Genomic DNA, 26,540 nt, shown 5'->3' on the forward strand with positions numbered 1-26,540 from the left:
TCTCTATGAATTCTCTGCCATGTTGAGAGGTGGTTTGATTCGTGGGATACGCCTTTGCGCCAGCATCAGGATTTTCATAAGGATTACGCCCTTCTAGTTGTTAACGTTTCCCACGTCAATATAAATTGCTGTTAACAGAGCATAGACTCTTTGCTATTTAAGAAACATACAATACTGCAGTTCATGCAACAACGGAGAACGTGCTGCATCGCTTATTGCATAGGGCAACTTCAGGTTACCCACTTCCCAGGAAGTACCAGTTAGAGAAAGTGGATATCCTTGGCCCCCGTCGAATAAGCTATACTTTGCCACATCTGATTTTCACGCTATAGTCCTTAGTGCAAATTGTACTTATAGATCGATCGTGTGCGCCGAATGGAATTCGGATCTACACACAAATCAAACAAATGGAAATCGATTGGTTACCAGTCCGCCACATGAAACCCGTTGTCATCCGAACTTGGAACAGTGTGTTGGGGATTCATCTGAAAATAAGAATTATAAAATGTTTTTGAACTTTGAAACGTATAAAAAAACCGTTTATCATTGCCATTCCGTTACCTTCAAATATTCTGGCTTCGGATGGTCGTTATTCATTACGCTGATCTCTCGAATTTCGACCTCGATCCCCCCAGCAGCCACGGTCGAAAAAAAAACCCCGTGGCATGGTGGACTTCTCTTCACCAAGTATAAGACTGGAGATGCAATTCTTGCTTTAGATAATTGCGAGCTCTAGAATAAAAAGAATACCATCGTGGTGTCATCATCCGAACTGCAGACCTGTATACCAAAGTTCACCAGATCGTTTTTATTGAAACTCCAGTTTCGGGTATCTTCCATTGCATTTTTTTTTTGCGAGAAGAGGCGGAATAAAATATTGCAGATGTTACCTCGAAAGGATATTTTCCAATTTTCAGTCAATGGAAAGGGTAAAAAATATGGACAGATGTACCAAGGTGCATTTGCCTGGTAAAAACAAGGACCAGGTATAATTTCAAGAAATAATTGAGGTTGAAGTCAGTTAACGATATACCTAGCGCAGTCGTGACGCTCTGACCGGATGTTATGTCTATCGAGCGCTGTATAGCTAGTAACTAACATGTCATAATATATTACGTACGCCTGAAAACGGTTATTTGTGCAAGAAGTGGTCTAAATCAACCATTATTCGTCGATCGAAGAATACTTTTTTTGCACGAGTCGTTGGTGCAAACTAACGAGCGTCAGCCTTTCCAACTGAGATGAAATGGCAATCATTGTTAAAATACTGTTTCATACGATATCTCGTCATCTACAACCAAAACCGGTTGACATAGTGGTAATGAATTATATTTCGTACGACCTTGAGAATCCGGACATTCTAATCGGTGAAAGTAGTTTTTACACCTGTTTTATACACGCACGTGTACATTAATATAGTAACGCTCGTAAACGCAATTATTAATATATGCGTTATCTGGAGCTCCCGATTGGAATCCAAGGTCAATGAAAGAGTTGAATATCCTCGTTAATTTGACAAGGGTTTAAATTACACGCAAGGTCGTGTGTACACATCATCACGTGCGCCCGTCAATCATTCGACACCGAGGTTCTTACAAAACAAAAATTGTCATACGAATTTGATGAATTACTTTATTTGATGATTTACTTCAGTATCTAAACTATTGTGAGATACCGCTGCTAATCTCACGTGGAATTCTTTCGACTTAGATCTATCGAGGCTATCGGTTGAATGATTTTCGGACTAAGCGAGGAGGTCGATGAATAATCTCATTGAATGAAACGCACAATGGTTTGATAAAATTTCGACGCGCATTCAGATTCACCAAATTCGTACTATAGAGCAAGTTTTTACATCCATCTACTCCAACTGGGCGTTGCTAATTGTGAGCACCAAAAGATAGCATCGAAATTTTAATCTCCCGTCAACGTCCCGACTGCTGATGTCAGCGTGAGGCGGTGCTCGTATTTGTAGAAATTTTGTGTTTCGTAATCGTGACTCAAGTACTCACGGAACGTTATCAGTTTATTTCTCATATGGAAAAAAATGAACCCAGTTTCTCGTCTGAACTGCCAGATCTATTTATGGGTGAAAATCTACAGTATGAATTTGTAATTGAACATGAAATTTACATCGTTTTAACTAATTGTGAAGTCGTGTACGGATGGAATCCATGAAGATATCATTTCCCGGTGTGTTCACGGTTGCATATCCAGGCAAGTGTGTCTCGCACCGTTTCAACCAGGCTTTCACTTTCGGAAATTCATCCAGAGAAAAGAAAACCTGAAACGAATCAGAGTGAAGGAGTAGAATGGGCATATCCCGCAATTTCACAATGGGGATTTCATGCACGTTCGTCAATAAATTGTTTGCTTAAAGATGTCATAGTTACCGGAAAACCACAGATCGCGGTAACAACGCTGATATCAGCCAGAGTGTAACTGTCGCCGACCAACCAGTCCCTGTCACCCAGGAATTTTTCAAGGAATCCAACGCAATTTTTTAGGGGCTTGAGCCTTTTTTCACAAAGTTCTGTAACCCCTTCCCAGTAAATTGGGACCTAAAGACATTGGATTTGAATGAAGTGCTTGTTTCGAACATGGTTCGGTTAAAGTTGGCACTTGAAACATGCGCTGTCTCTCAACAAAATGCTTATACTTCTCGTAACTATGAGAAGAAAAGCGTATTTATGTCACATCCATTTCTTGCGCATAAAACAACGTCCAGAATATTTCGTGAAAATGTACAATATACGTGAAAGAAAAAAAACAACACTAACACAAATCGCCTTCATATGAGAGAATAGACAGCCATTCTCGAAGTGAAGGTACTTGTTGATCAATGCGCGCTTTTGGAGATCCTTAGGGTAAAGAGGATCATCATCCTTTCCGTACTTGTCAACAAGATAAGTTATGATGGCATGGCTATTGGACAAATCGATCGATTAATGAAATTTTAACGTCAGACTAGCGGTCTATATCATTGGCAGTTACCTGTCCGAAAGAATGAATCCGTTGTCATCCAAAATTGGGATGGTGTGTTGCGGGTTCATCTGAGAATAAGAGATCATGTACGAATAATGAAAATCTACGATTGAGAAAGTTAAATGCAGACTTCATGTGAGAATTACCTTTCGACACACGATAGTTTACCTTAACAAAATCTTCCTTAAGATGGGCGTCGTTTAAAAGGTCTACTTCTTCATACTTAACATCGATTCCCATTGCTTTTACAGTCAAGTAAACGGCGCGGGATGGTGGACTCAGTCCCGTACCGTAAATAATCGGAAGTGCCATTGCAAATTCGTTCAATTAGGTTTTGATCTATAAAAAAATGAAAAATATTTGACGTTTGGAAGACTATTGGTTTCATTGCGATATACATACCGTGCAAAGAATGTTAATTTGGATAGACGACTCCGTAAAAATGTGGCTCAAGTTGACGTGAAGCTTCACCAGACACTTTCATGGGTCCAACTGCAGCTGCTCGGATTCAACATGGATATTTGTAATGACTGTCTACACTGTACAATGACCTGATTGCTGTCGGGTTCTTACCTTATCTTATCAACCACTAATATTTTAAAATTCAATTACGGTGACTTCGCACAGATTCTTCTGACTTTGATATGATGGGCATGATGCGAGGATGTCTTATCTTTCTCTGGGTCAAGATGATTTGAGCAATTACCACTTGCCTGAAATCGAACTTACCTTGCATTTATTATTTCGATAAGGCTAAGGATCGTCAGAGTTGTTACTTTTGTTACTATCGAGTACGAAAGAAAAGAATTCTTCCAAACCCCTACATAAAATAGGCAATATTTCAAAATCGCCACGGTATATTTATGAGCAGATCATCGAGTTTGGATGGAAAAAAAATTAGTACAATCAAATAGGGACAATTTGTTGGGCTAAATAGTATAGATACGTAGATGATGATTGACCTCATTGATCTTTCGATGAACCCGAGGTTTCCGATATCATTCGGGGACGCAAATAAGCTGCGTGCCTTCCTAATCGTGTTTTAATTGGCTTCATCAAAAAAATTATGAAGTGCTAAATGGCAGATATATCGGCTACGCATTGTGCGACAGATTGACAGATGTATATCCCTGCGCGAAATTCGTTATCTACGATGGAGGATAATGAAAAATGCAAATTGTGGAGTTAGGTAAAATACAAATGATGAACAAGCGAATGAGAGTCTAAGTCCAATCGGTATATTTCAATTTTATAGCTGATGTCAAAGGAGAAAAAACTCAAATTTATCCCTTCGGTAATCTATCGTTCCTCAAAATTCGGACTTCTCGTCAGAATAATATCGAAGAGCTGCAACTTAAATTTCATACAGGCCAGCATTGGGCAAAAGCGATAAGGCACCGTCGGCTATCAGCATTCTATCGGCTATTTTCATTCATAATTAGGGTAGTACCTTTGGTAGTACCAACAAGTAGTACCATAGATATATAGTTCGGTCGTTGGTACGGTCTTTGAGAATAGACTGTGCATATTTTGTAAACTAATTTTTTCTGACAAACGTAGATTTGATATCAGTGGACCGTGACCTGCATGCCCAGATTTTCTTAGTGATCTGAAATTATTTATATTGAAAGTACCGAGGAAAGTAGGTACTATTTTCATTACGCTCACACAATAATACTACCGCGCAGGCGATGCAACATCCTGAATCCGATGTTAAACATCCCACCTGAGGAAATTTAATTAGCCATTATTTCAACGAAGGGTACAGTTATAATAAGATAATTCAGTTCTTATTTCATCGTCACGATGCCATTATATCTTTTTGGCACCTTAACAGGAACGAACTTTCGAGTCTTGGGCTGAAACATAGCTGAAACAGAGATTCAATTTGAAAATGATGTCATGATGACATTGTATCCTACGCTGACAGTGTATTCCTACGCCTAGAATGCATTTCTACGCCTAGTATATATTGTATAAAGTCAGTAGATGTCATCACTGGGCTTCTGTTGATAATACAGTTACCAGCAGTTACAAATCTGACACATCTGTCAGTTGTGGACTTGTTTTTTTGTACATGTTAAAACGGAATGTTCAACTGCAGATATTTTGCTGCGGCAAGTAATAATGGGCAATAGCTGATCCGGGACATGTCTCTTCACTAAAAGCCACTGCAGTGATTACTGTTAATTTTTCGCAGGTAAACTGCCCCAATCGCAATTCGTGATCATTAGCAACAAATAGTAGATAATATGCAACTGTAGGTGTTTGCTCTTTTTCAGTCAGATCCATAAATAAACATTTAATTTTATTCTCTATTTCTTCATAAAGTTGTTTCTACATAATGTACCAAACACGTTGATCAGGGTTACTTTAATTGTCGAATTTGTAGGTTATGTTTGTCTGTTAGGTTATTTGAATTGGGTTTGTAATTTTACAATTAGTTTATTATTGTTCATTCATCGTTGTCAATATTAAACGATATTCTGATCTTGAAAGTACTCGACAAGTATGATTAATTTTTTGTGTTTGACCTAATCTAGATTGAAGAAATAGTACAAGGGAGAAACTATGTTGCACCGATCATACAGTCTACAAAGTTTTATAAGGCACGATATTGTTTGCAAATATAGTGGTTATTGTTATATTCAGCAAATTGGTCAAGCTAAACGACATGCAAGTGTGTTCATTACACCAAAAGCACATTGCAGGTATAATAATAATGTATTGAATCCACCGAGACTAGGAGTGCAATATAAAGGAAATGTCATTACCTACATAAATCCTCAATGGGGGTATATTAGAGTATTAGGTTTATCTAGTAAACAAGATACTGAATCTGAAGCTACTTCAGAAAGCAAAAAATTAATATCTGAGGCTGACCGAAATGCTCTTAAGGCTGCTGTGAAAGAAAGAATAATTGAACTGGACGCAGATAAATTAGGAAAAGTGAAAGAACGACCTTTAGATACTAACAATGAAGAACAAATTTCCAAGACAAAGCCAGAAAAGCCTAAAGAAAAAACAAGCGAAGCTATCAAAGAAGACATTGCTGCAGAGAAGCCAGTTGCCAGTAAATATTTACATTGTAGCTTAGATTAGATATATTTATTAATAAAGAGAATAATAAATGATCTATGCTCAAGGCCCACCTAAGAAGAAGGTCAGGGTTGATCTCTCTGCCTCCTCCTTGGAAAGGAATTTTATCACTCCAATTCGAGCAATGTCGGATTTTCTCTTGAAACCTGCTGATTTAGAGATGTTGCCAAAAACAAAAAGAAGGTCCCCTCATGAATATGAACCTCCAATCACTGTCTACTGGAGAAAGGATGTCGAAGCTAAGTAAGAGATTCGATATCACATAACGGCGGTTCTCCCAGTAGTAAAATTCACTGTCTAATAATTCAATAAATAGTGACAAAATTTCCATTTCAGAGCTGTTGAGGTATGGGGATCACGAGAAGCACTTATGAAAGAGCTCTTGAAAAAAGAAGTGGAAAGAAAGACCTACCAACAAAGTAATTACATTCGGTATCAAAATTATATGGCTACAAACATTGAGGCACACCTCAAATATAAACCGATATGAAGTTATTAAGCCAAGAACAAATATCTTATGCAAGTCATATGTTCCACACACTGATCTTCAAAATGGTTTTGCAGACGTTTTTACCGTGAAAAGAAAGCTACGCGATTATCGACGTGAAATGGGTAATCAAGCAAACCCGATAGTTGAAGACGGCCTCTTTGGAAGATCTGGTAAAGTAGTGCTTACTGCGATAATAATGTGAGTGACAAGATTAATAGTTTCAGATTTTCTGCAATCAGAAAGGAATATAAAATTTAAAAAGTTGCGTCATTTACTACCAGATGGTGAACCAGATTTTTTTGTTCCAGAAATGCTAGTAATTTTCTATTCAAACTATTTGCATGGCTGTATACTGGCTCGCACAGTATGTTTTCGGAATGTATTCATTCAGCAGCTGATACATGTAACCAGTTAATTTTAGCATATGGAATTCATAAATCTGTACAGGTACGATGTATGATTCAGAATTTCACTTATGTTAAGCAGATTTTTCCAAAATAGAAACAATGCTGTTTTTATAGAATCCAAATCCCGACCATCCGTATGGATTTACAAACATGAAGAATGTCTCTTCACTGATCTCTGGAGTTGGCATTTTCTGCGTTGGAACGGGTTTATCGGTTCATCATGGCATCCATGGTTTAGTTAACCCTGAGCCTGTCGATTCATTTTATTGGGCATACTTCATATTGGGTGGATCTTTGGTATCTGAAGGAGCAACGTTGCTTGTAGCCATCAATTCAATAAAAAAAGGTGCTCTGGAAAGGCAGCAATCGTTCAAAGATTATGTCATGAGCGGTGAAGATCCATCTGTAAATGTTGTTCTGATGGAGGACTTGGCGGCGGTGATTGTTTTAGATTATTGAATTAGATTTTGGTCCATTATTCTCCGTCTTTGTGATCTTTGTTACTCAATTATTTCTTTCCGTCGTTTAGGTGATAGGGGTAACGGCTGCTGCTGGTTGTATGGGGCTAACGTCGTACTTAGGAAATCCAATGTTTGATGCAATTGGATCTCTTGTCGTTGGCGGTCTCTTAGGTGGCGTAGCATCTTTCATTATTTATACAAATGTCGCAGCATTAGTGGGCCGAAGTATACCTCAAGAGAGTCTGGACAAAATCAATGCGGAACTAGAATCTGACATTATGGTGAAAATCGCATTTTCAGTGCATCTAATTCATCTAAGTTTCATGAAGCTCTGTTTATTCAATACGCACTAATTGACGTTCATTGCAGATCCGTGCGATCCATGACGTAAAGGGAATCGACATGGGAAATTCGTTGGTGAGGTACAAAGCAGAATTGGATTTTGATGGACGAGAGTTGACCAGATCGTATCTTGATAAGCATGATCTAAATGTTATGCTACAGGTTACTTGAAACAAGATATACCTCACAAGAACGATGTGTTTAAAGTTCCCAAGTTTATTATCCGTTTCAGGAGGTGAAGAAAATGCAGAATATCGATGAACTCGAATCCTTCCTCCTCCAGCATGGAGAAAATATCGTCGATTTAATGGGTGGTGAAATTGATAGGATTGAATTGAAACTGAAGGTAAGTCTCATTAGTCTCTTTTTCCAATCTAGCAGTCTGAAAATTTTACGGACACTCTCATTTCAACGGCCTTAAAAATTCAATCAGTAATGAAGAAACATATTTCTCATAGAAAAGCCATCCTGAAATTCGGCACTGTGACCTGGAAGTTCTATAAGATGAAACACACAACGTATTACGAACACAATGTTTATTAGGGGCTATGTAAATACTAATTTTCAACAAAGATGTTGGATGCAACATGAGTAATCTTAAGTAGTTACTTCAAAATAATTTTTTCCCACTCTGTATTTAAAATCTACACGCGCATACGCGTATGTGTTTGAAAAGTGTCCTTCGTTACTTTATATTTCGATATCTCAGTTCCTTATTGCATTATTGAAAATAAATATTACATCAGTGACCCCACTGACCCCAGTCTGTGTAAATGGAATATGTTCAATTTATATGTTGGAAACTTTCAGTATCCAAGTCCAAAAACCATTAACAATCAATAATTATAGTAGTGTGAATTGGACCCGTAAGTACATGTAAAACTAGAAATCTAATATTGCCTATAAATTCTCATGCAAATAAATATCGCTGTGTCGAAATGTCACTGCAGTTTTTTTCTCTCATTACCTGTCCGTTCGAAAAGTGAACAAATTCAAACGATAAATGAAATGGTCAGAAGTTTCATTTCGACCCGTAACACAATACGAAACGAGATGAATTTCCCTACGAGAACGGTGCACGATCAGTAAGGAGCAATGCCCCCGCAATCAGCGAGTTAGGCCCTTCACCCTGACCGACTTGATTGCTCTTCAAGCACACCGTCAACTTCAATTACATATATCCGATTCAATCAAGGAACTAGTAAATAAAATTTGAATTAGTTCTCGCTTCAGTACTTTGTTGCTGATAAGTTAATTTCTGGCAACTTATCACCGATTGTGAATAAAATTAATAAATAACTCTTTTCATTTGTATTTGCGTGTTAATATTAGAAGAGATCGTTATTAATTTTCTCTATTAATGCGATACCGTGAAATACAACCTAGGATTACTTCGATCACGAATATCGCAAAGGATCCAATTAATCCAGCGATTAATGTGTGAAAAATGAATGCCAAATCATCGACTGCGAGAACCTTAAGATTTCGCACCGAATTTCTTCTCAGTATTTCCCATTGTTCACGAATAATTTGGTCCAAGTAATACTTCCTCCAATATCCAGTTACCCCTGAGTTGAACAACCTTTGTACCAAAGTGTTAAATCTCCGAAAAAGCGGCCAATCGAGTCTCGTAAAATATCCAGTATAAAAGGGCGCGATCGGTGCCTTCGACATGTGATATTCTTCTCTTGTCAGAGTCCTGGTTTTCATATTCAAATACTCGCTTACGCAAGCGACCGGTCGTTTTTCTAAAACCGCTTGAAGGCACCATTGATGAGTTTGCGAAGAGTTGAAACGTTCAGTCAGAAGTTCTGAGCCTTCAAAAAATGGCTTGAATGCGGGATATCCATGTATAGGGTAATGAGAAGCGAGAAGATCATCCAATCCGTCGATATTCCGGTAAAACGAAGGGGTCGTTAAAAGCGAGATAAACCTTCCTTGAAATCCAGAAGTTGTTATGAGGACCATACAAAATACTATGCCCAAAAATATTTGGGAAGATAGTCGACTCGGAATACGTGACATCGACGATGAAAATATCATACGCAATACGTTGAGGATAGCCATCGACCACGGCTGCTGATCGAAGCAATGAAGGAATATTATTGAACTTAAGAGCGTTATTAGGATCGCTATGCATACCGGGAGATCGTAGATCGTTACCATCTTCAACCAATTCGGCATGATGCCTTTTGGATATGTAAGGAAATAAACACCTGACGCAGCGTGTGGATATGCTGACCTGAATCTCCAATGAATACCTGCGTATAGTCCGTTCATACCGTGGTCAACTCTTCCCTGAGATACATCGCGCACAAATCCAGTGTAGTTGCCGTTTGCTCTAGACAAACCGATTGGATCCTTTCCATCGTAGCGAACTTCTTTCATCGTTCCGTTTAAGGCTTTCCAAATAGTGTGAATGATCATTGCGTCCTCGCCTCTATACTTTTCGAACCAGCTCCTCCCTGTTTCGTTAATCATCAAAGTCGGTGGAATGACCAGCACGCCGATTGGTATTACATGACCATTCAACTTTTGAACCTTGTCGAAGGCTATCGTCTCGCATACGTTCGGATCTTGAAAAAAGCAATTCAATAAATGAAGACATATCAAATTTAATTGGTATTGGGATAAGATCGTTGATTTCATGGAACAGTGCAATGATCCTTATTTACTCTTTTCGGGATCGTTGTATGTGAGAATATGCGTTGATTTTTGGTTTTAGTTTTCTGATCAGGATTGCGACATTTGAATGCATCGCGAACGATACAGACGTTTGACGGTCATGAAATTGGAACGAAGAATTTTATTCTTTGTCGATACGAGTTCTATTGCACCGATTGGAAGAGAAAAGAATAAGTGAACAATTCGGCTTCATGAATAGCGAGTTCAGTATGAAACGGTCGGGGATTCAATGAAAATTGTAATATAATATGAAGATTGCCACTTCATTATTCTCGACAAAACCGTACAGCCAAGCAAAATATGCTGTAGATCACGTTTTTCCTCAAGGCTAAAGAGTATTCAAAATAAAGAAACTTAGTACCGTGAACCTGTTTGAGTTTCAGCAGAACCCAGGGATGCCCATCTCGGCCGTCATAAACTTCGACTTTTTCCCAGGATTCCGAGTGACCATCGTAGTAAGGAGAGTATGCGTAAACCGCTATACTCTCATCGACATCATCTTCGCACAAAAATATCGAATTCAAAATCCCGCTTTGCCACAATGTCCACAGATATATGAAGGCATTTCGGCAATCATTTTTCTCCGGTGGATTTGTCACGATAAAGAAAGCTGCCGAATTCCACCATACGGTCGTTTTTGCAGTTTCTAGAGCTCGACGAAGAATTGGCTGCGATGGAGCCGCTATTACGAACGCATGAACGATTCGTTGCAATCCAATCCAAAACGATTGACGGTATAAATAGTTCGAGTACAAAATTTTTCCATACAATCCATCACTTCTCGGTCTGTAGTTACCAATAGAAGTCATTACCGCTGTTTCCAGACGGTGCAATTCGTTGACAATCGTGTCCGGCACATTGCCGATCAGAGCAACGGTGCGATCATCACGTAAAAGGCAATTTTCAATCAGATAAATCTAGAATTATGAAATTTGGCTGACTGTTTTTTAATGGCGTAAACGTATGTTCGAATTTACCGTGAATTTATTTGTTGGATTTGATCTATTGAGATTCAAATCAATTTTCAACGCTCCTCGAACCGATAGCAGAACTGCTGGACTTAGAGCTAGTATTTGCAGTAGGATGAACGAAAGCATTCTGCACTTACAGGTAGGTTGAAAGGATAGGTAAAGTCCGAGTTTTTTATCGTGAATGCTCGGTGGTCTAGTCAAAGCAGACGAATATAAACGAGATATCTTCGTTACTTATTCACAAGGCAACAAACTCAAATTTGTAACGCTGCAAAAGAGATCTGTTTTTTATCAGTGCATGTCAAACATCACTTACTACCTTACTTCGGTGGCATCCTAATTCGCCTGGATTCTAGTTTACCGTGATTTATCAGTGCTCTGTTAAGTAATGTTTGTTTGCATATAAATAAAGGTATCTCTGTCATTTGTTACCCTCGTTACCCCGAGGCACAACACACTCGGATTTTGTCACAAGTCTTTGAATGCCCGAAGAAAAAGTTCGGTAACTTTTGCGAGTGACTTGATTTTAAAGCTCGATAAAAATAAGTCGTTGCTTCGATGCAGCGTTCTAATGTATCTATGAACGAATCGATCTCTACCAATGATTTGTATCATAAATACTACAAACAACTTTCACCGTATAACTTTATTCGCTTACTGCACGTACATTTCTTATCATAGTTTCCGTGGAGATAAATCGTCCTCATATGCTCACATACGTTACGCTTATCTTTATTGTGCAAATAAAAGCAATTTCACGTCTGAATGAAGAAATAATGAGAAAACAAATGTGCAGGCATTTTTCTTGCAGATTTCTTGCGCAATTTCATATCAAGCGAAGCGCAAACTTCACCGAGTCATTATTCACGTATATCGACGAATTTTTAAGTTCATCTCGACGCTACAGACGCATCGTTTTCGAGTCGCTGATGGAAATAGCCGGGCAAATCTATAATAGTGCTACCCTAGGCAGCGTGCGCGAACGAAGTATGATTCAAACTGGAAAGTAGTGGGGGATTCTTCTACGGCGTAGAGTTTTCCCCTACGAAATCTCGTTTCAGCGTCATTCGCATATTCGCGTCGCGTCCGGCGGGAAGTATTGTCGAATGTCCATCCGGTGCGGTGAGTGTGCGATAGACGTGAGCAAGTGTTTTTTTTGTAGATTTCGTTAAATAATTACCATTCGTCGCGATGAATTTTTACAGATATACGTAAACCCGATAACAATTCTACATTACACGCAGTATAATACTTCTACTATCCTTACTTCATTCTCATGCGATGACGTTCCAAGTGAACCGTAGTTTTATCATAAAGATTCTCACGTTTTTATCATTTGTCACGATACCGAAAGTGCTTGCCACAAGACCCCACATCATCTTCATACTGGCTGACGATTTGGTTCGTTGATAATAATGAGTATAAATTAATAATGATTTTGTAGTGGAAACAGGCCTGAAACGCTTGAATGGCAACCTTATTCTCAGCATTGAGGGAAACTTTCTTCGGCTGACTATTAACGAGTTTGGTTAAAGCGTTTCATGAGGTTTCACACCACTGATAAAATTTGCAGGCACCTGACATCTCACTTCTGGATGGAAATATTATATTTCGGAAGCATATTCAATCGTTACTTTGGTACCTTGTTACTTGATTTCTTGGACTAATTCTCATGGAATTGATCGTCTGCAATTACCGGCTCATTGTAGATGCACGTCACGTTCCGATCGTGTCATTTATACTCCTAAATATACATATGTAGGTATACACAGTTCAAGGGCAATGACATCAACTTCACCAGAGAAGAACAAAGAATTGTACAAAGTCCCAGGGTTTTTGAATTGTCGAACATTCCGATCGACATTTCGAGTACTTCGATGACACAGATATGCCGAGTGTCCCATTTTAATATGTCCAGTTGAATATCTTAAATGCAAAGAGATTTGCAGGAAAATATTTGAGAAAAAAGTTGTATGGTTTTGAAGGGGTCACTCAATAGTGAGTTCGGAATGGCCTTGAACTCGTTTTGTGAAGGTTATTTCAAGGTCAACTTCGTTTTTTCCAATGGGAGCTGATGTTTTTCTATAGCTGATTCTTATTTCAAAAGAAAGAATACGCAGCTTTTCTATAAAACATTTTTTTTTAAATTACTCCGTTCTCTCGCGAGGGAGTACTTTGACTTCTCTTCTCCATTTTAAATTTTCCAGAGAAGTAATAAGGTTTGGGCTAAACGTTTTCGTGCAGATCTTATTGTTTTCAAAATATTTGACCCAACGAATTAAAATGGGGCACTCTGTATCGGTAAAAAGCTTGTGACGCTCTTGCAAGCGGAGGAACTTGAGTTTTCAAATAACTATGAAGTTTCGTAGAGTGAGAAGTTGAAATGTATTTGAAAGGATGTAATATGAATACAAAAATTCTGGAATTCTCGAATAGTGAAAGAACTTTCCCCCGAATATAGGATTCTTTACGTTATAAATAATTTCCAACAGTCACGCTCATGCGGATCACAGTAGCAACGCTTAAATTGCCCACGTGGTACCGCATTATGTTCTCCAATTCATCGATTAGCCCACCAGCGATTCCAACCGATGACGTGACGTCTTATTGAATTCAAGTCTGCGATGGCAGAAAAATATAGTAGATGTATCTTGTATATACATGTAGTGTTTCAAGCATCGGTTCAAGATATTTCTTCTCCTTCACTTTGAACCGACGTCGGTAGATAAAAGATATCCATGAGCCCTGAAATCCCTTTAACTGTTCAACAATCCGTTTCTCCAAAAGTTTGGAAATAATTCGCAGACCAATTACATCGTGGGTATCTTTACGTCATATTAAAAGTCTCTACGTTATTGATCTAATGCCTCACGACGGCCACTTATGAATGTCTTTTATACAACGATGAATAATAAAATTGTTATTGGTCTTGGGGCTTTTCCTTACGTGCGGACGAAAATTGACGTAACTCAGAAGTTTTATCCGTAATGGAAATGGATGTTATTCTAATGCGAAAAATTCGGTAAAAAAAAATAATTCTTGGTAAAATTCGAACAAATGTATCGACGATATCCCAGCTGCGCCTGCCGTTTTTTCTGTAGATTTTAGAATCTGTCAATAAAAGATATTAGAAGTATATATAGAAGTCACCCTGGAAAAAATGATGGATAATTTTTGTTCCATTATCTCGACCAGGGTTGGAATGACGTGGGTTTTCATGGTTCTGGACAAATACCGACCCCTAATATCGACGCCCTAGCTTTCTCGGGACTTCTTTTGCACAAGTATTACGTCACAGCCATCTGTACACCCTCCAGAAGCGCCCTGATGACGGGCAAACATCCCATTCACATCGGCATGCAACACACGGTAAGATTTTTCTATCGATAGATTGCCTCTCGTATTATACAGTCTGCGGAAACCTTCTCCTTCCAATTGGATGCAGCTCGGATGATGAATTCTTTCAATATTTGTTGGTAGATTACAGGGATTCGCTGTGTGCAATGAATGTATCTCAGTTATAAGAGTATAAACGAATATTTGGTCATGAATCAAGGCTTTGGTAGATGTTATGTGACGAGTGACGAGTATATCTTCACAGCTGCTGTGTGCAAATTACTGCTACCATTTCTGACTTAACTATACATGAAGCGAAATACTGTGTCAGCTTCAATTATTACGAATTAAATTACATAAACCGACGGTAATTATTCTAATGTTTGTTCTGTGTTGTTATAACAACCGCAGACTTGAAATTTTGCCGCAAAATTTCGTCAACGTACGTGTGCAATTTTGTTATGCTAAAATTTCAAGCTCACGTGATGCTGCAGTTAAGTAATTGAAAATTATATTATCGATAGGCGATTTTATTTCTACATATCCATCACATATATACCGTTGATAATTCGAATAATTGGATGAAAATCGTCTCATATTAAATACATCCATTATTATCGGTTGAAGCTGCGCGTATAGTCATTTATATATGTACACACATTTTATACAGACAAGCCTCCTAGTAATGAATGGGCGCGGAATATTGATCGTTTGGTCAAAATATTTTTAGGCCTGGCTCCTATGTAGATGTATACGCAATTAGACCTGACAAGACCTCATAGTCGTATGTTACCTACATGTACACTTTTTCGAACTCTTCGTGAAAACATATTACGCGATGATGAATGCTTAAAATTCAGCTAAGAATTTTAAAGTTCAATCTAGATGACCGAGACCCACCTTAGCAGTTTGCATAGATAGTCGTATCGCTCGGGGTCAAATAGGTACTCCCGGAGAAATGGAATAGAAATACAATGACCAGAACTCGTTCTACCGGATTAAATCCTCATCTTGTAACTTTCGTCCTATGTATCTTTCTACTTTAAAACTCTCAGGTGTTAGCGTGAGAGACTCGCACCGGTGAAAGTGGCGCTTGAATTTTTACGAGAAAAAAGTTTGCAACGACAAACAAAACGATCTGTGTGTACACTATACTCTCGATTATTGACGAATATTTATTTTTTCACGACTCTTGGTGAGACACAGCTTGAATTTTCACGCAGTGTATACGTGTGCGGTAAAACAAGTTGTCGTAGATTTCATCGACAGGTTGTCGATGTTTCATTATTCGACAAATACTATCTGCAACTGTCTGCCTTAACGAATTTTTTCAAAGGTCTTGTTTGGCGCGGAGCCCAGAGGTCTTCCATTGAATCAGAAAATTCTACCGCAATATCTGGAGGAACTTGGCTACGTGAACCACATTGTCGGTAAATGGCATTTGGGATGTTACAAGAAGGAATATTTGCCAACTTTCAGAGGTTTTCGGAGTCACGTTGGCTTCTGGACTGGACATCAAGACTACAACGATCACACTGCCATGGAAACTGTTAGTTTTATTCTCAGTTCAATCTATTGATATTTTTATAAATCGCGTTTACACGAATGACTACGTCTTCAATTACAATACTGACTTTGATGTTTTGCACTACAGGGCTACTGGGGCCTCGACATGAGGCGAGGAATTAATCCAGCCTGGGATTTGCACGGACAATATTCAACGGATGTATTCACAAGAGAAGCTGTTTCCATAATCGATGCGCACAATAAAACTGATCCCTTATTCCTCTATCTCGCACACGCTGCGGTGCACTCCGGTAATCCCTACAATCCTTTACCCGCTCCTGATGAGAGAGTGGCTAGGTTTGACAGTATCGAAGACTACGACAGAAGACGATTCGCAGGTGAGTGGAGCTGCACCATAGAGAATTCGGCCTTTTTATTCATTTTCAATCAGAAGTTTCCAATTTCTGACCTTTTTTTCTCTCGCGATATATTTACTGCGACACGTGAATAGTTTTGAACATTCATGAAATTGATCGAGGGATTTTCACGGTGTGATGAACAAGATGTTCAGTATCCACGTCAGTTGAGCCACGTTTTGATAATAATTTTGAATTTGATCAAATTTTTTCGACGCCTTGAGGGATCTCAGATACCATGCTCACACCACTTATTAACGTTGAAAGTAAAAATTTACAAAAGCTACGATTCATTAACAAAATCCATGACCAAGAAGACACCTATTGGAATTTCAATTTCATCATAAAGTTCCGATCATTCGTTTTTGAGATATAACGGGAAACGTGATTGCGGGTTGAATAACTCGAGATTTCATATTTCGGCGGGCCGCGTTCGAGAGCTCTCGGTCTTGTTCGTATGCCCGCGCTCGAGCGTTCTCGGTCTCGTTCGCCTTTCGCGCTTGAACTTTCGGTCTTTTCGTATGCCTGCGCTCGAGAGCTCTCGGTCTTGTTCGTATGCCTGCGCTCGAGCGTTCTCGGTCTTGTTCGCCTTTCGCGCTCAAACTCTCGGTCTTGTTCGTAGCCGCGTTCGAGAGCTCTCGGTCTTTTTCGTATGCCTGCGCTCGAGCGTTCTCGGTCTCGTTCGCCTTTCGCGCTCAAGCTCTCGGTCCTGTTCGTAGCTGCGTTCGAGAGCTCTCGGGCTTGTCCGAAAATTTAAAAATAATTTGTCTTTTTAATAGATGATGCGATATGCGGTTGAAAAATGGTTGTATAGAATTCTGAAACGAACTGATGTTGGTATTTTAAAGAACTACATATTTTACAAATTATTATGTAGTACTTTTTTTTATTTCGTACCCAGCGATGCTCAGTAAACTGGATGACTCAGTCGGTGTCGTGGTGGATACTCTCCGAAAACGAGGGATGCTACAGAATAGTGTCATCGTGTTCTCATCAGATAACGGCGGTCCAGCTGCCGGTTTTAATTTAAACGCGGCGTCGAACTGGCCGTTACGAGGTGTCAAAAACACGCTTTGGGAGGGTATGTCACCTGCAAAGACTTCGTACCACTAATTTTAATATTCTAATCTCCGTTTTCAAAGATCCGACATAATTCTCAATTGTGTTCAGGTGGTGTCAGAGGAGCTGGACTCATTTGGTCTCCACTTTTGCAACATCCGGGGCGCGTTTCCAAGCAACTATTTCACGTAACAGATTGGCTTCCGACTCTGATAGCGGCTGCAGGTGGGGATCCATCTCAGCTGAATATCGATGGGAAAAATCTTTGGCCGAGTCTGAACGCCGACAAACAATCACCTCGTACGTCAATTCTTCACAATATCGACGACCAATACGGGAACTCCGCCATTACGGTCGACGATTGGAAACTCTTGCAAGGTATAATTTTATCACTCATGTATATGATTGTTCGTTGACTGTGAATTTGATAAATTGCCGATTATTTTACGTCAGTATCCTGTTTTTCCAGGAACGACCTATAACGGTTCTTGGGATAGCTGGTACGGTCCTTCTGGAAGAACGGACACGTACAACGTCGGAGCAGTTATCGGTAGTTTGACCGGTCGTGCAGTTGCTAGCGTTGGTCTGAGCATTTCACCTGAAAGGGCGCGGACACTTCGTAAAGAAGTTTCTGTGACGTGTGCTCCCAAGAATTCTACTTTACCAACGTGTAAGCTCCTCCAAGCTCCATGTCTTTATCGGATTGATGATGATCCTTGCGAGAACAACAATCTTGCCAATGTGTAAGTGCTTGTTTGCCGCTTCTCTGAATCACCTTGTTCATTTCGTCACCAGAGCTTCATATTCGTATTCCTTGAATCCAGGTATCCAGAGATAGTTTTGCGACTACAAAAACAAATCAAGATATGGAATTCAACGGCAGTTACCCCCAACAATATGCCATTGGACCCCCGTGGTGATCCGAAATTCTGGGATCACACGTGGACTAATTTTGGAGATTTTAACTCTACGACAAACGCTGCCAGCTGACTATATGATCCTTGGAGAAGTTTCGTGATATGCATTTATTTCATTTGTATCATTTTTTACTCTTACATTATTCACACATCATCATATTCGTGAAATGTGATAAGTACGAACGCACTTAACAAACTTTCCAAGTTCAAACCTTGAACCTCTTTTAACTGTCAAAAGACTTAATATTTTTTCATGCTCAAATGAAAATATTATACTTAAGCGTACAGTTTTGAAATGAACGTGCTGTGAATCGATACGAACAGAGTAGAGTCGGCCGAATAGAAAGACTTTCCAGAAAGAACTAGATAATTTATTAATGAAAGTCTGATTAGCTTGGAACTTCGAGTGATCTATTTTGAATATTAGGATACCAATGTATTGTATTATACCGGTAAAACGCGTACAAGTATATTTTGGCTTTCTTCTCAAAAAGTGGATTCGCACATCAATCATTCTGAAGCGTTGCGTCGGAAAAAAAACCTCCGATCATTAGTTGCCCATACGACTTCACATACAACATGAAAAATCCATACATTATTGATTAGGTATATTCATGGAATATATACTTTCTAAGATATTTGGAATCGTCGTTTGCTGACAAGCCCCGATGGATTTAGATTGTAACACATTTGTACGAGATGACCTTATTCTGTTTTTTGAATAAATCCATAATATTCCTAACACTGTGTTGGATTTAATTTTCACTCCATCGCTGAAAAAACCCCTCGAGTTATTATTGTGTTCTGAACGAGTTCAACAAAAGAATTCTTAACCAACAACATAAGGTCTTGGATCGGAACGTTTTGTCGCAAGTACATGATAGAGCCTCCACTCGACTATATAAAGTCTTGACCGTAGAGCAAGAAAATAGAATTAAATATACATCAATGATAGCATGCACATGATGAGGCACCGAGTTTCGGAACACCTCATCGGGATTCCTGTTCTCCTGATACAAATCTCCACTTTTCGACAAACTTTCAATTTTCAGGGCCGGTATTCTAGAGCTCTGCATTATCACTCTCGCTTTGAAGCCTGATTGAACGATCAAAGACACAAGCATGCATGCAGTCAGTCCTGCAATGCATCAGCTGCTCTCTCTTTCATACCAGGAATAAATAAACAGGGTGGAACGCATGCATATGACGAGGCACCAGGTTTTGGAAAACCTCCTCTGTTTTTCTGTTCTCCTGATACCAAGGAAATTTTTTCGCTTAAATTATAAACTTGGAGAACGCTGTTCCAAAGCTAGAAATTATTCTTTTTCTTCTGTATCTACGATTTATTGAATAAATAAATACATAGGCAGGCATATAGTTGGTCCTGCAAAGAATCAGTCGCTTTCTTTATAAGACTAGAACTAATCATGAAGGATTGAATGCATGCACATGATGAGGCACCAAGTTTCGGACCACCTCCTCGCGATTCCTGTTCTCCTGATACAAATCTCCACTTTTCGACAAACTTTCAATTTTCAGGGCCGGTATTCTAGAGCTCTGCATTATCACTCTCGCTTTGAAGCATGATTGAACGATCAAAGACACAAGCATGCATGCAGTCAGTCCTGCAATGCATCAGCTGCTCTCTCTTTCATACGAGGAATAAATAAACAGGGTGGAACGCATGCACATGACGAGGCACCAGGTTTTGGAATACCTCCTCTGTTTTTCTGTTCTCCTGATACCAAGGAAATTTTTTCGCCTAAATTATAAACTTGGAAAACGCTGTTCTAAAGCTAGAAATTATTCTTTTTCTTCTGTATCTACGATTTATTGAATAAATAAATACATAGGCAGGCATATAGTTGGTCCTGCAAAGAATCAGTCGCTTTCTTTATAAGACTAGAACTAATCATGAAGGATTGAATGCATGCACATGATGAGGCACCAAGTTTCGGACCACCTCCTCGGGATTCCTGTTCTCCTGATACAAATCTCCACTTTTCGACAAACTTTCAATTTTCAGGGCCGGTATTCTAGAGCTCTGCATTATCACTCTCGCTTTGAAGCCTGATTGAACGATCAAAGACACAAGCATGCATGCAGTCAGTCCTGCAATGCATCAGCTGCTCTCTCTTTCATACCAGGAATAAATAAACAGGGTGGAACGCATGCATATGACGAGGCACCAGGTTTTGGAATACCTCCTCTGTTTTTCTGTTCTCCTGATACCAAGGAAATTTTTTCGCTTAAATTATAAACTTGGAGAATGCTGTTCCAAAGCTAGAAATTATTCTTTTTCTTCTGTATCTACGATTTATTGAATAAATAAATACATAGGCAGGCATATAGTTGGTCCTGCAAAGAATCAGTCGCTTTCTTTATAAGACTAGAACTCATCATGAAGGATTGAATGCATGCACATGATGAGGCACCAAGTTTCGGACCACCTCCTCGGGATTCCTGTTCTCCTGATACAAATCTCCACTTTTCGACAAACTTTCAATTTTCAGGGCCGGTATTCTAGAGCTCTGCATTATCACTCTCGCTTTGAAGCCTGATTGAACGATCAAAGACACAAGCATGCATGCAGTCAGTCCTGCAATGCATCAGCTGCTCTCTCTTTCATACCAGGAATAAATAAACAGGGTGGAACGCATGCATATGACGAGGCACCAGGTTTTGGAAAACCTCCTCTGTTTTTCTGTTCTCCTGATACCAAGGAAATTTTTTCGCTTAAATTATAAACTTGGAGAATGCTGTTCCAAAGCTAGAAATTATTCTTTTTCTTCTGTATCTACGATTTATTGAATAAATAAATACATAGGCAGGCATATAGTTGGTCCTGCAAAGAATCAGTCGCTTTCTTTATAAGACTAGAACTCATCATGAAGGATTGAATGCATGCACATGATGAGGCACCAAGTTTCGGACCACCTCCTCGGGATTCCTGTTCTCCTGATACAAATCTCCACTTTTCGACAAACTTTCAATTTTCAGGGCCGGTATTCTAGAGCTCTGCATTATCACTCTCGCTTTGAAGCATGATTGAACGATCAAAGACACAAGCATGCATGCAGTCAGTCCTGCAATGCATCAGCTGCTCTCTCTTTCATACGAGGAATAAATAAACAGGGTGGAACGCATGCACATGACGAGGCACCAGGTTTTGGAATACCTCCTCTGTTTTTCTGTTCTCCTGATACCAAGGAAATTTTTTCGCCTAAATTATAAACTTGGAGAACGCTGTTCCAAAGCTAGAAATTATTCTTTTTCTTTTGTATCTACGATTTATTGAATAAATAAATACATAGGCAGGCATATAGTTGGTCCTGCAAAGAATCAGTCGCTTTCTTTATAAGACTAGAACTCATCATGAAGGATTGAATGCATGCACATGATGAGGCACCAAGTTTCGGACCACCTCCTCGGGATTCCTGTTCTCCTGATACAAATCTCCACTTTTCGACAAACTTTCAATTTTCAGGGCCGGTATTCTAGAGCTCTGCATTATCACTCTCGCTTTGAAGCATGATTGAACGATCAAAGACACAAGCATGCATGCAGTCAGTCCTGCAATGCATCAGCTGCTCTCTCTTTCATACGAGGAATAAATAAACAGGGTGGAACGCATGCACATGACGAGGCACCAGGTTTTGGAATACCTCCTCTGTTTTTCTGTTCTCCTGATACCAAGGAAATTTTTTCGCCTAAATTATAAACTTGGAGAACGCTGTTCTAAAGCTAGAAATTATTCTTTTTCTTCTGTATCTACGATTTATTGAATAAATAAATACATAGGCAGGCATATAGTTGGTCCTGCAAAGAATCAGTCGCTTTCTTTATAAGACTAGAACTAATCATGAAGGATTGAATGCATGCACATGATGAGGCACCAAGTTTCGGACCACCTCCTCGGGATTCCTGTTCTCCTGATACAAATTTCCACTTTTCGACAAACTTTCAATTTTCAGGGCCGGTATTCTAGAGCTCTGCATTATCACTCTCGCTTTGAAGCATGATTGAACGATCAAAGACACAAGCATGCATGCAGTCAGTCCTGCAATGCATCAGCTGCTCTCTCTTTCATACGAGGAATAAATAAACAGGGTGGAACGCATGCACATGACGAGGCACCAGGTTTTGGAATACCTCCTCTGTTTTTCTGTTCTCCTGATACCAAGGAAATTTTTTCGCCTAAATTATAAACTTGGAAAACGCTGTTCTAAAGCTAGAAATTATTCTTTTTCTTCTGTATCTACGATTTATTGAATAAATAAATACATAGGCAGGCATATAGTTGGTCCTGCAAAGAATCAGTCGCTTTCTTTATAAGACTAGAACTAATCATGAAGGATTGAATGCATGCACATGATGAGGCACCAAGTTTCGGACCACCTCCTCGGGATTCCTGTTCTCCTGATACAAATCTCCACTTTTCGACAAACTTTCAATTTTCAGGGCCGGTATTCTAGAGCTCTGCATTATCACTCTCGCTTTGAAGCCTGATTGAACGATCAAAGACACAAGCATGCATGCAGTCAGTCCTGCAATGCATCAGCTGCTCTCTCTTTCATACCAGGAATAAATAAACAGGGTGGAACGCATGCATATGACGAGGCACCAGGTTTTGGAATACCTCCTCTGTTTTTCTGTTCTCCTGATACCAAGGAAATTTTTTCGCTTAAATTATAAACTTGGAGAATGCTGTTCCAAAGCTAGAAATTATTCTTTTTCTTCTGTATCTACGATTTATTGAATAAATAAATACATAGGCAGGCATATAGTTGGTCCTGCAAAGAATCAGTCGCTTTCTTTATAAGACTAGAACTCATCATGAAGGATTGAATGCATGCACATGATGAGGCACCAAGTTTCGGACCACCTCCTCGGGATTCCTGTTCTCCTGATACAAATCTCCACTTTTCGACAAACTTTCAATTTTCAGGGCCGGTATTCTAGAGCTCTGCATTATCACTCTCGCTTTGAAGCCTGATTGAACGATCAAAGACACAAGCATGCATGCAGTCAGTCCTGCAATGCATCAGCTGCTCTCTCTTTCATACCAGGAATAAATAAACAGGGTGGAACGCATGCATATGACGAGGCACCAGGTTTTGGAAAACCTCCTCTGTTTTTCTGTTCTCCTGATACCAAGGAAATTTTTTCGCTTAAATTATAAACTTGGAGAATGCTGTTCCAAAGCTAGAAATTATTCTTTTTCTTCTGTATCTACGATTTATTGAATAAATAAATACATAGGCAGGCATATAGTTGGTCCTGCAAAGAATCAGTCGCTTTCTTTATAAGACTAGAACTCATCATGAAGGATTGAATGCATGCACATGATGAGGCACCAAGTTTCGGACCACCTCCTCGGGATTCCTGTTCTCCTGATACAAATCTCCACTTTTCGACAAACTTTCAATTTTCAGGGCCGGTATTCTAGAGCTCTGCATTATCACTCTCGCTTTGAAGCATGATTGAACGATCAAAGACACAAGCATGCATGCAGTCAGTCCTGCAATGCATCAGCTGCTCTCTCTTTCATACGAGGAATAAATAAACAGGGTGGAACGCATGCACATGACGAGGCACCAGGTTTTGGAATACCTCCTCTGTTTTTCTGTTCTCCTGATACCAAGGAAATTTTTTCGCCTAAATTATAAACTTGGAGAACGCTGTTCCAAAGCTAGAAATTATTCTTTTTCTTCTGTATCTACGATTTATTGAATAAATAAATACATAGGCAGGCATATAGTTGGTCCTGCGAAGAATCAGTCGCTTTCTTTATAAGACTAAAACTAATCATGAAGGATTGAATGCATGCACATGATGAGGCACCAAGTTTCGGACCACCTCCTCGGGATTCCTGTTCTCCTGATACAAATCTCCACTTTTCGACAAACTTTCAATTTTCAGGGCCGGTATTCTAGAGCTCTGCATTATCACTCTCGCTTTGAAGCCTGATTGAACGATCAAAGACACAAGCATGCATGCAGTCAGTCCTGCAATGCATCAGCTGCTCTCTCTTTCATACCAGGAATAAATAAACAGGGTGGAACGCATGCATATGACGAGGCACCAGGTTTTGGAAAACCTCCTCTGTTTTTCTGTTCTCCTGATACCAAGGAAATTTTTTCGCTTAAATTATAAACTTGGAGAATGCTGTTCCAAAGCTAGAAATTATTCTTTTTCTTTTGTATCTACGATTTATTGAATAAATAAATACATAGGCAGGCATATAGTTGGTCCTGCAAAGAATCAGTCGCTTTCTTTATAAGACTAGAACTCATCATGAAGGATTGAATGCATGCACATGATGAGGCACCAAGTTTCGGACCACCTCCTCGGGATTCCTGTTCTCCTGATACAAATCTCCACTTTTCGACAAACTTTCAATTTTCAGGGCCGGTATTCTAGAGCTCTGCATTATCACTCTCGCTTTGAAGCATGATTGAACGATCAAAGACACAAGCATGCATGCAGTCAGTCCTGCAATGCATCAGCTGCTCTCTCTTTCATACGAGGAATAAATAAACAGGGTGGAACGCATGCACATGACGAGGCACCAGGTTTTGGAATACCTCCTCTGTTTTTCTGTTCTCCTGATACCAAGGAAATTTTTTCGCCTAAATTATAAACTTGGAGAACGCTGTTCTAAAGCTAGAAATTATTCTTTTTCTTCTGTATCTACGATTTATTGAATAAATAAATACATAGGCAGGCATATAGTTGGTCCTGCAAAGAATCAGTCGCTTTCTTTATAAGACTAGAACTAATCATGAAGGATTGAATGCATGCACATGATGAGGCACCAAGTTTCGGACCACCTCCTCGGGATTCCTGTTCTCCTGATACAAATCTCCACTTTTCGACAAACTTTCAATTTTCAGGGCCGGTATTCTAGAGCTCTGCATCATCACTCTCGCTTTGAAGCATGATTGAATGATTGAATACACAGGCTGCTTATGCTCAGACGTACAAGTATCTAGATGATTTCCTAAGGATTCGGGGAATGAGGTGTCGAGGGTTGTGATACATCGTGAATCAACGATTGTTTCTTAGTAGTAGTTGAGCTTTATTGTTAATTCAACGTTAAAAAAATACATTTTGGGACATTGGGTAGCTCTTAACGGTTTCATTTTCACAGATTCACTTATTCTCCTATGATCATTACGTTTCAGAATAGTGTGCTCACAATACTTCGTCTTTGAATAACATCAGATGAATACTTTGATACTTTACAATTCAAATTGAAAATGTATACAGCATATTCATATTTCTCTCATTTTTCAGCTATGTTTAACAGTTTTATTTTTTCAAAATTAACCACATCATCATCAACAATTTGATATTTCAAAACAAAAAATACAATGCATGCCTCATTCATTCAAATTATTCACACCGTACGCATAATGATAGGATTCGAAGATGAAGAATAGTCTCGTATTGCCGATGAGGGGCCGAACTGCTCCATAGGTTGCATGTTTATCTCCTGAAAAAAAGAGTTAGATGGAGGTAAGTATACTTATACATAGGATCAATGCATAATTCGGCTACGGAAAGATTGAGTTATTCCGGGAAATATTTTGTACGCCCCGTTAAATTTTCTTGATAAATTTTCAGGTCAACATATGTGAGAAGAGTGTGGTATGATTGATTTCGAAGATACTCGATTTTTGCCTCCGAAATAGCAGGAGCCTGTAGCAATCGTTGTGCTGTATTCAAGGGTCAATAATCTCCTTCCGATCCACAGAGTCTCTTATGTTTTAATTATGGAAGGAGTTTATGGAAGCTTTGCAGGACTAATTGAGGGGTCTTGAGATTCCAGTAGTCATTTGATCATACGGCCTTGAGCTCTAC

General features: G+C 39.3%; 4 protein-coding genes across 5 annotated transcripts; 2 read left to right on the plus strand and 2 right to left on the minus strand.

Annotated features, from left to right (window-relative positions):
• Positions 1 to 2,005: 2,005 nt before the first annotated feature.
• On the minus strand, positions 2,006 to 3,539 carry LOC105692898 (glutathione S-transferase 1-like). Its single transcript, XM_048655671.1, has 6 exons — positions 3,388 to 3,539; positions 3,154 to 3,324; positions 2,995 to 3,053; positions 2,781 to 2,925; positions 2,394 to 2,561; positions 2,006 to 2,284 (listed from the first exon to the last, which is right to left on the minus strand). Exons 2-6 carry the CDS (start codon positions 3,295 to 3,297, stop codon positions 2,144 to 2,146), a joined length of 657 nt encoding a protein of 218 aa, XP_048511628.1. The 5' UTR covers positions 3,298 to 3,324; positions 3,388 to 3,539; the 3' UTR covers positions 2,006 to 2,143.
• Positions 3,540 to 3,715: 176 nt separating this feature from the next.
• On the plus strand, positions 3,716 to 8,728 carry LOC105692893 (zinc transporter 9). The gene is made up of 11 exons (XM_012412409.3): positions 3,716 to 5,185; positions 5,529 to 6,058; positions 6,132 to 6,327; positions 6,421 to 6,503; positions 6,649 to 6,772; positions 6,883 to 7,021; positions 7,096 to 7,419; positions 7,511 to 7,723; positions 7,812 to 7,946; positions 8,017 to 8,130; positions 8,243 to 8,728. Exons 2-11 carry the CDS (start codon positions 5,557 to 5,559, stop codon positions 8,285 to 8,287), a joined length of 1,875 nt encoding a protein of 624 aa, XP_012267832.2. The 5' UTR covers positions 3,716 to 5,185; positions 5,529 to 5,556; the 3' UTR covers positions 8,288 to 8,728.
• Positions 8,304 to 12,268, minus strand: LOC125501040. Its single transcript, XM_048655668.1, has 4 exons — positions 11,765 to 12,268; positions 11,447 to 11,708; positions 10,831 to 11,386; positions 8,304 to 10,360 (listed from the first exon to the last, which is right to left on the minus strand). The coding sequence occupies exons 2-4, from the start codon at positions 11,564 to 11,566 to the stop codon at positions 9,129 to 9,131; spliced, it is 1,908 nt and encodes a 635-aa protein (XP_048511625.1). The 5' UTR covers positions 11,567 to 11,708; positions 11,765 to 12,268; the 3' UTR covers positions 8,304 to 9,128.
• A 161-nt stretch (positions 12,269 to 12,429) lies between these two features.
• LOC105692895 (arylsulfatase B) lies at positions 12,430 to 19,416 on the plus strand. Of its 2 annotated transcripts, XM_020856320.2 has the most exons (9): positions 12,430 to 12,562; positions 12,646 to 12,841; positions 14,636 to 14,809; positions 16,113 to 16,325; positions 16,431 to 16,680; positions 17,600 to 17,779; positions 17,869 to 18,135; positions 18,227 to 18,500; positions 18,582 to 19,416. In XM_020856320.2, exons 2-9 carry the CDS (start codon positions 12,722 to 12,724, stop codon positions 18,745 to 18,747), a joined length of 1,644 nt encoding a protein of 547 aa, XP_020711979.2. In that variant the 5' UTR covers positions 12,430 to 12,562; positions 12,646 to 12,721; the 3' UTR covers positions 18,748 to 19,416. The 2 variants fall into 2 exon arrangements, with proteins under 2 accessions (XP_020711979.2, XP_048511627.1); XM_048655670.1 differs by lacking the exon at positions 12,646 to 12,841 and having other exon boundaries at positions 12,442 to 12,562.
• Positions 19,417 to 26,540: the final 7,124 nt, after the last annotated feature.

This window comes from Athalia rosae, chromosome 5 (assembly GCF_917208135.1).
Source record: "Athalia rosae chromosome 5, iyAthRosa1.1, whole genome shotgun sequence".
In the NCBI taxonomy this organism is placed as follows: domain Eukaryota; kingdom Metazoa; phylum Arthropoda; class Insecta; order Hymenoptera; family Athaliidae; genus Athalia; species Athalia rosae.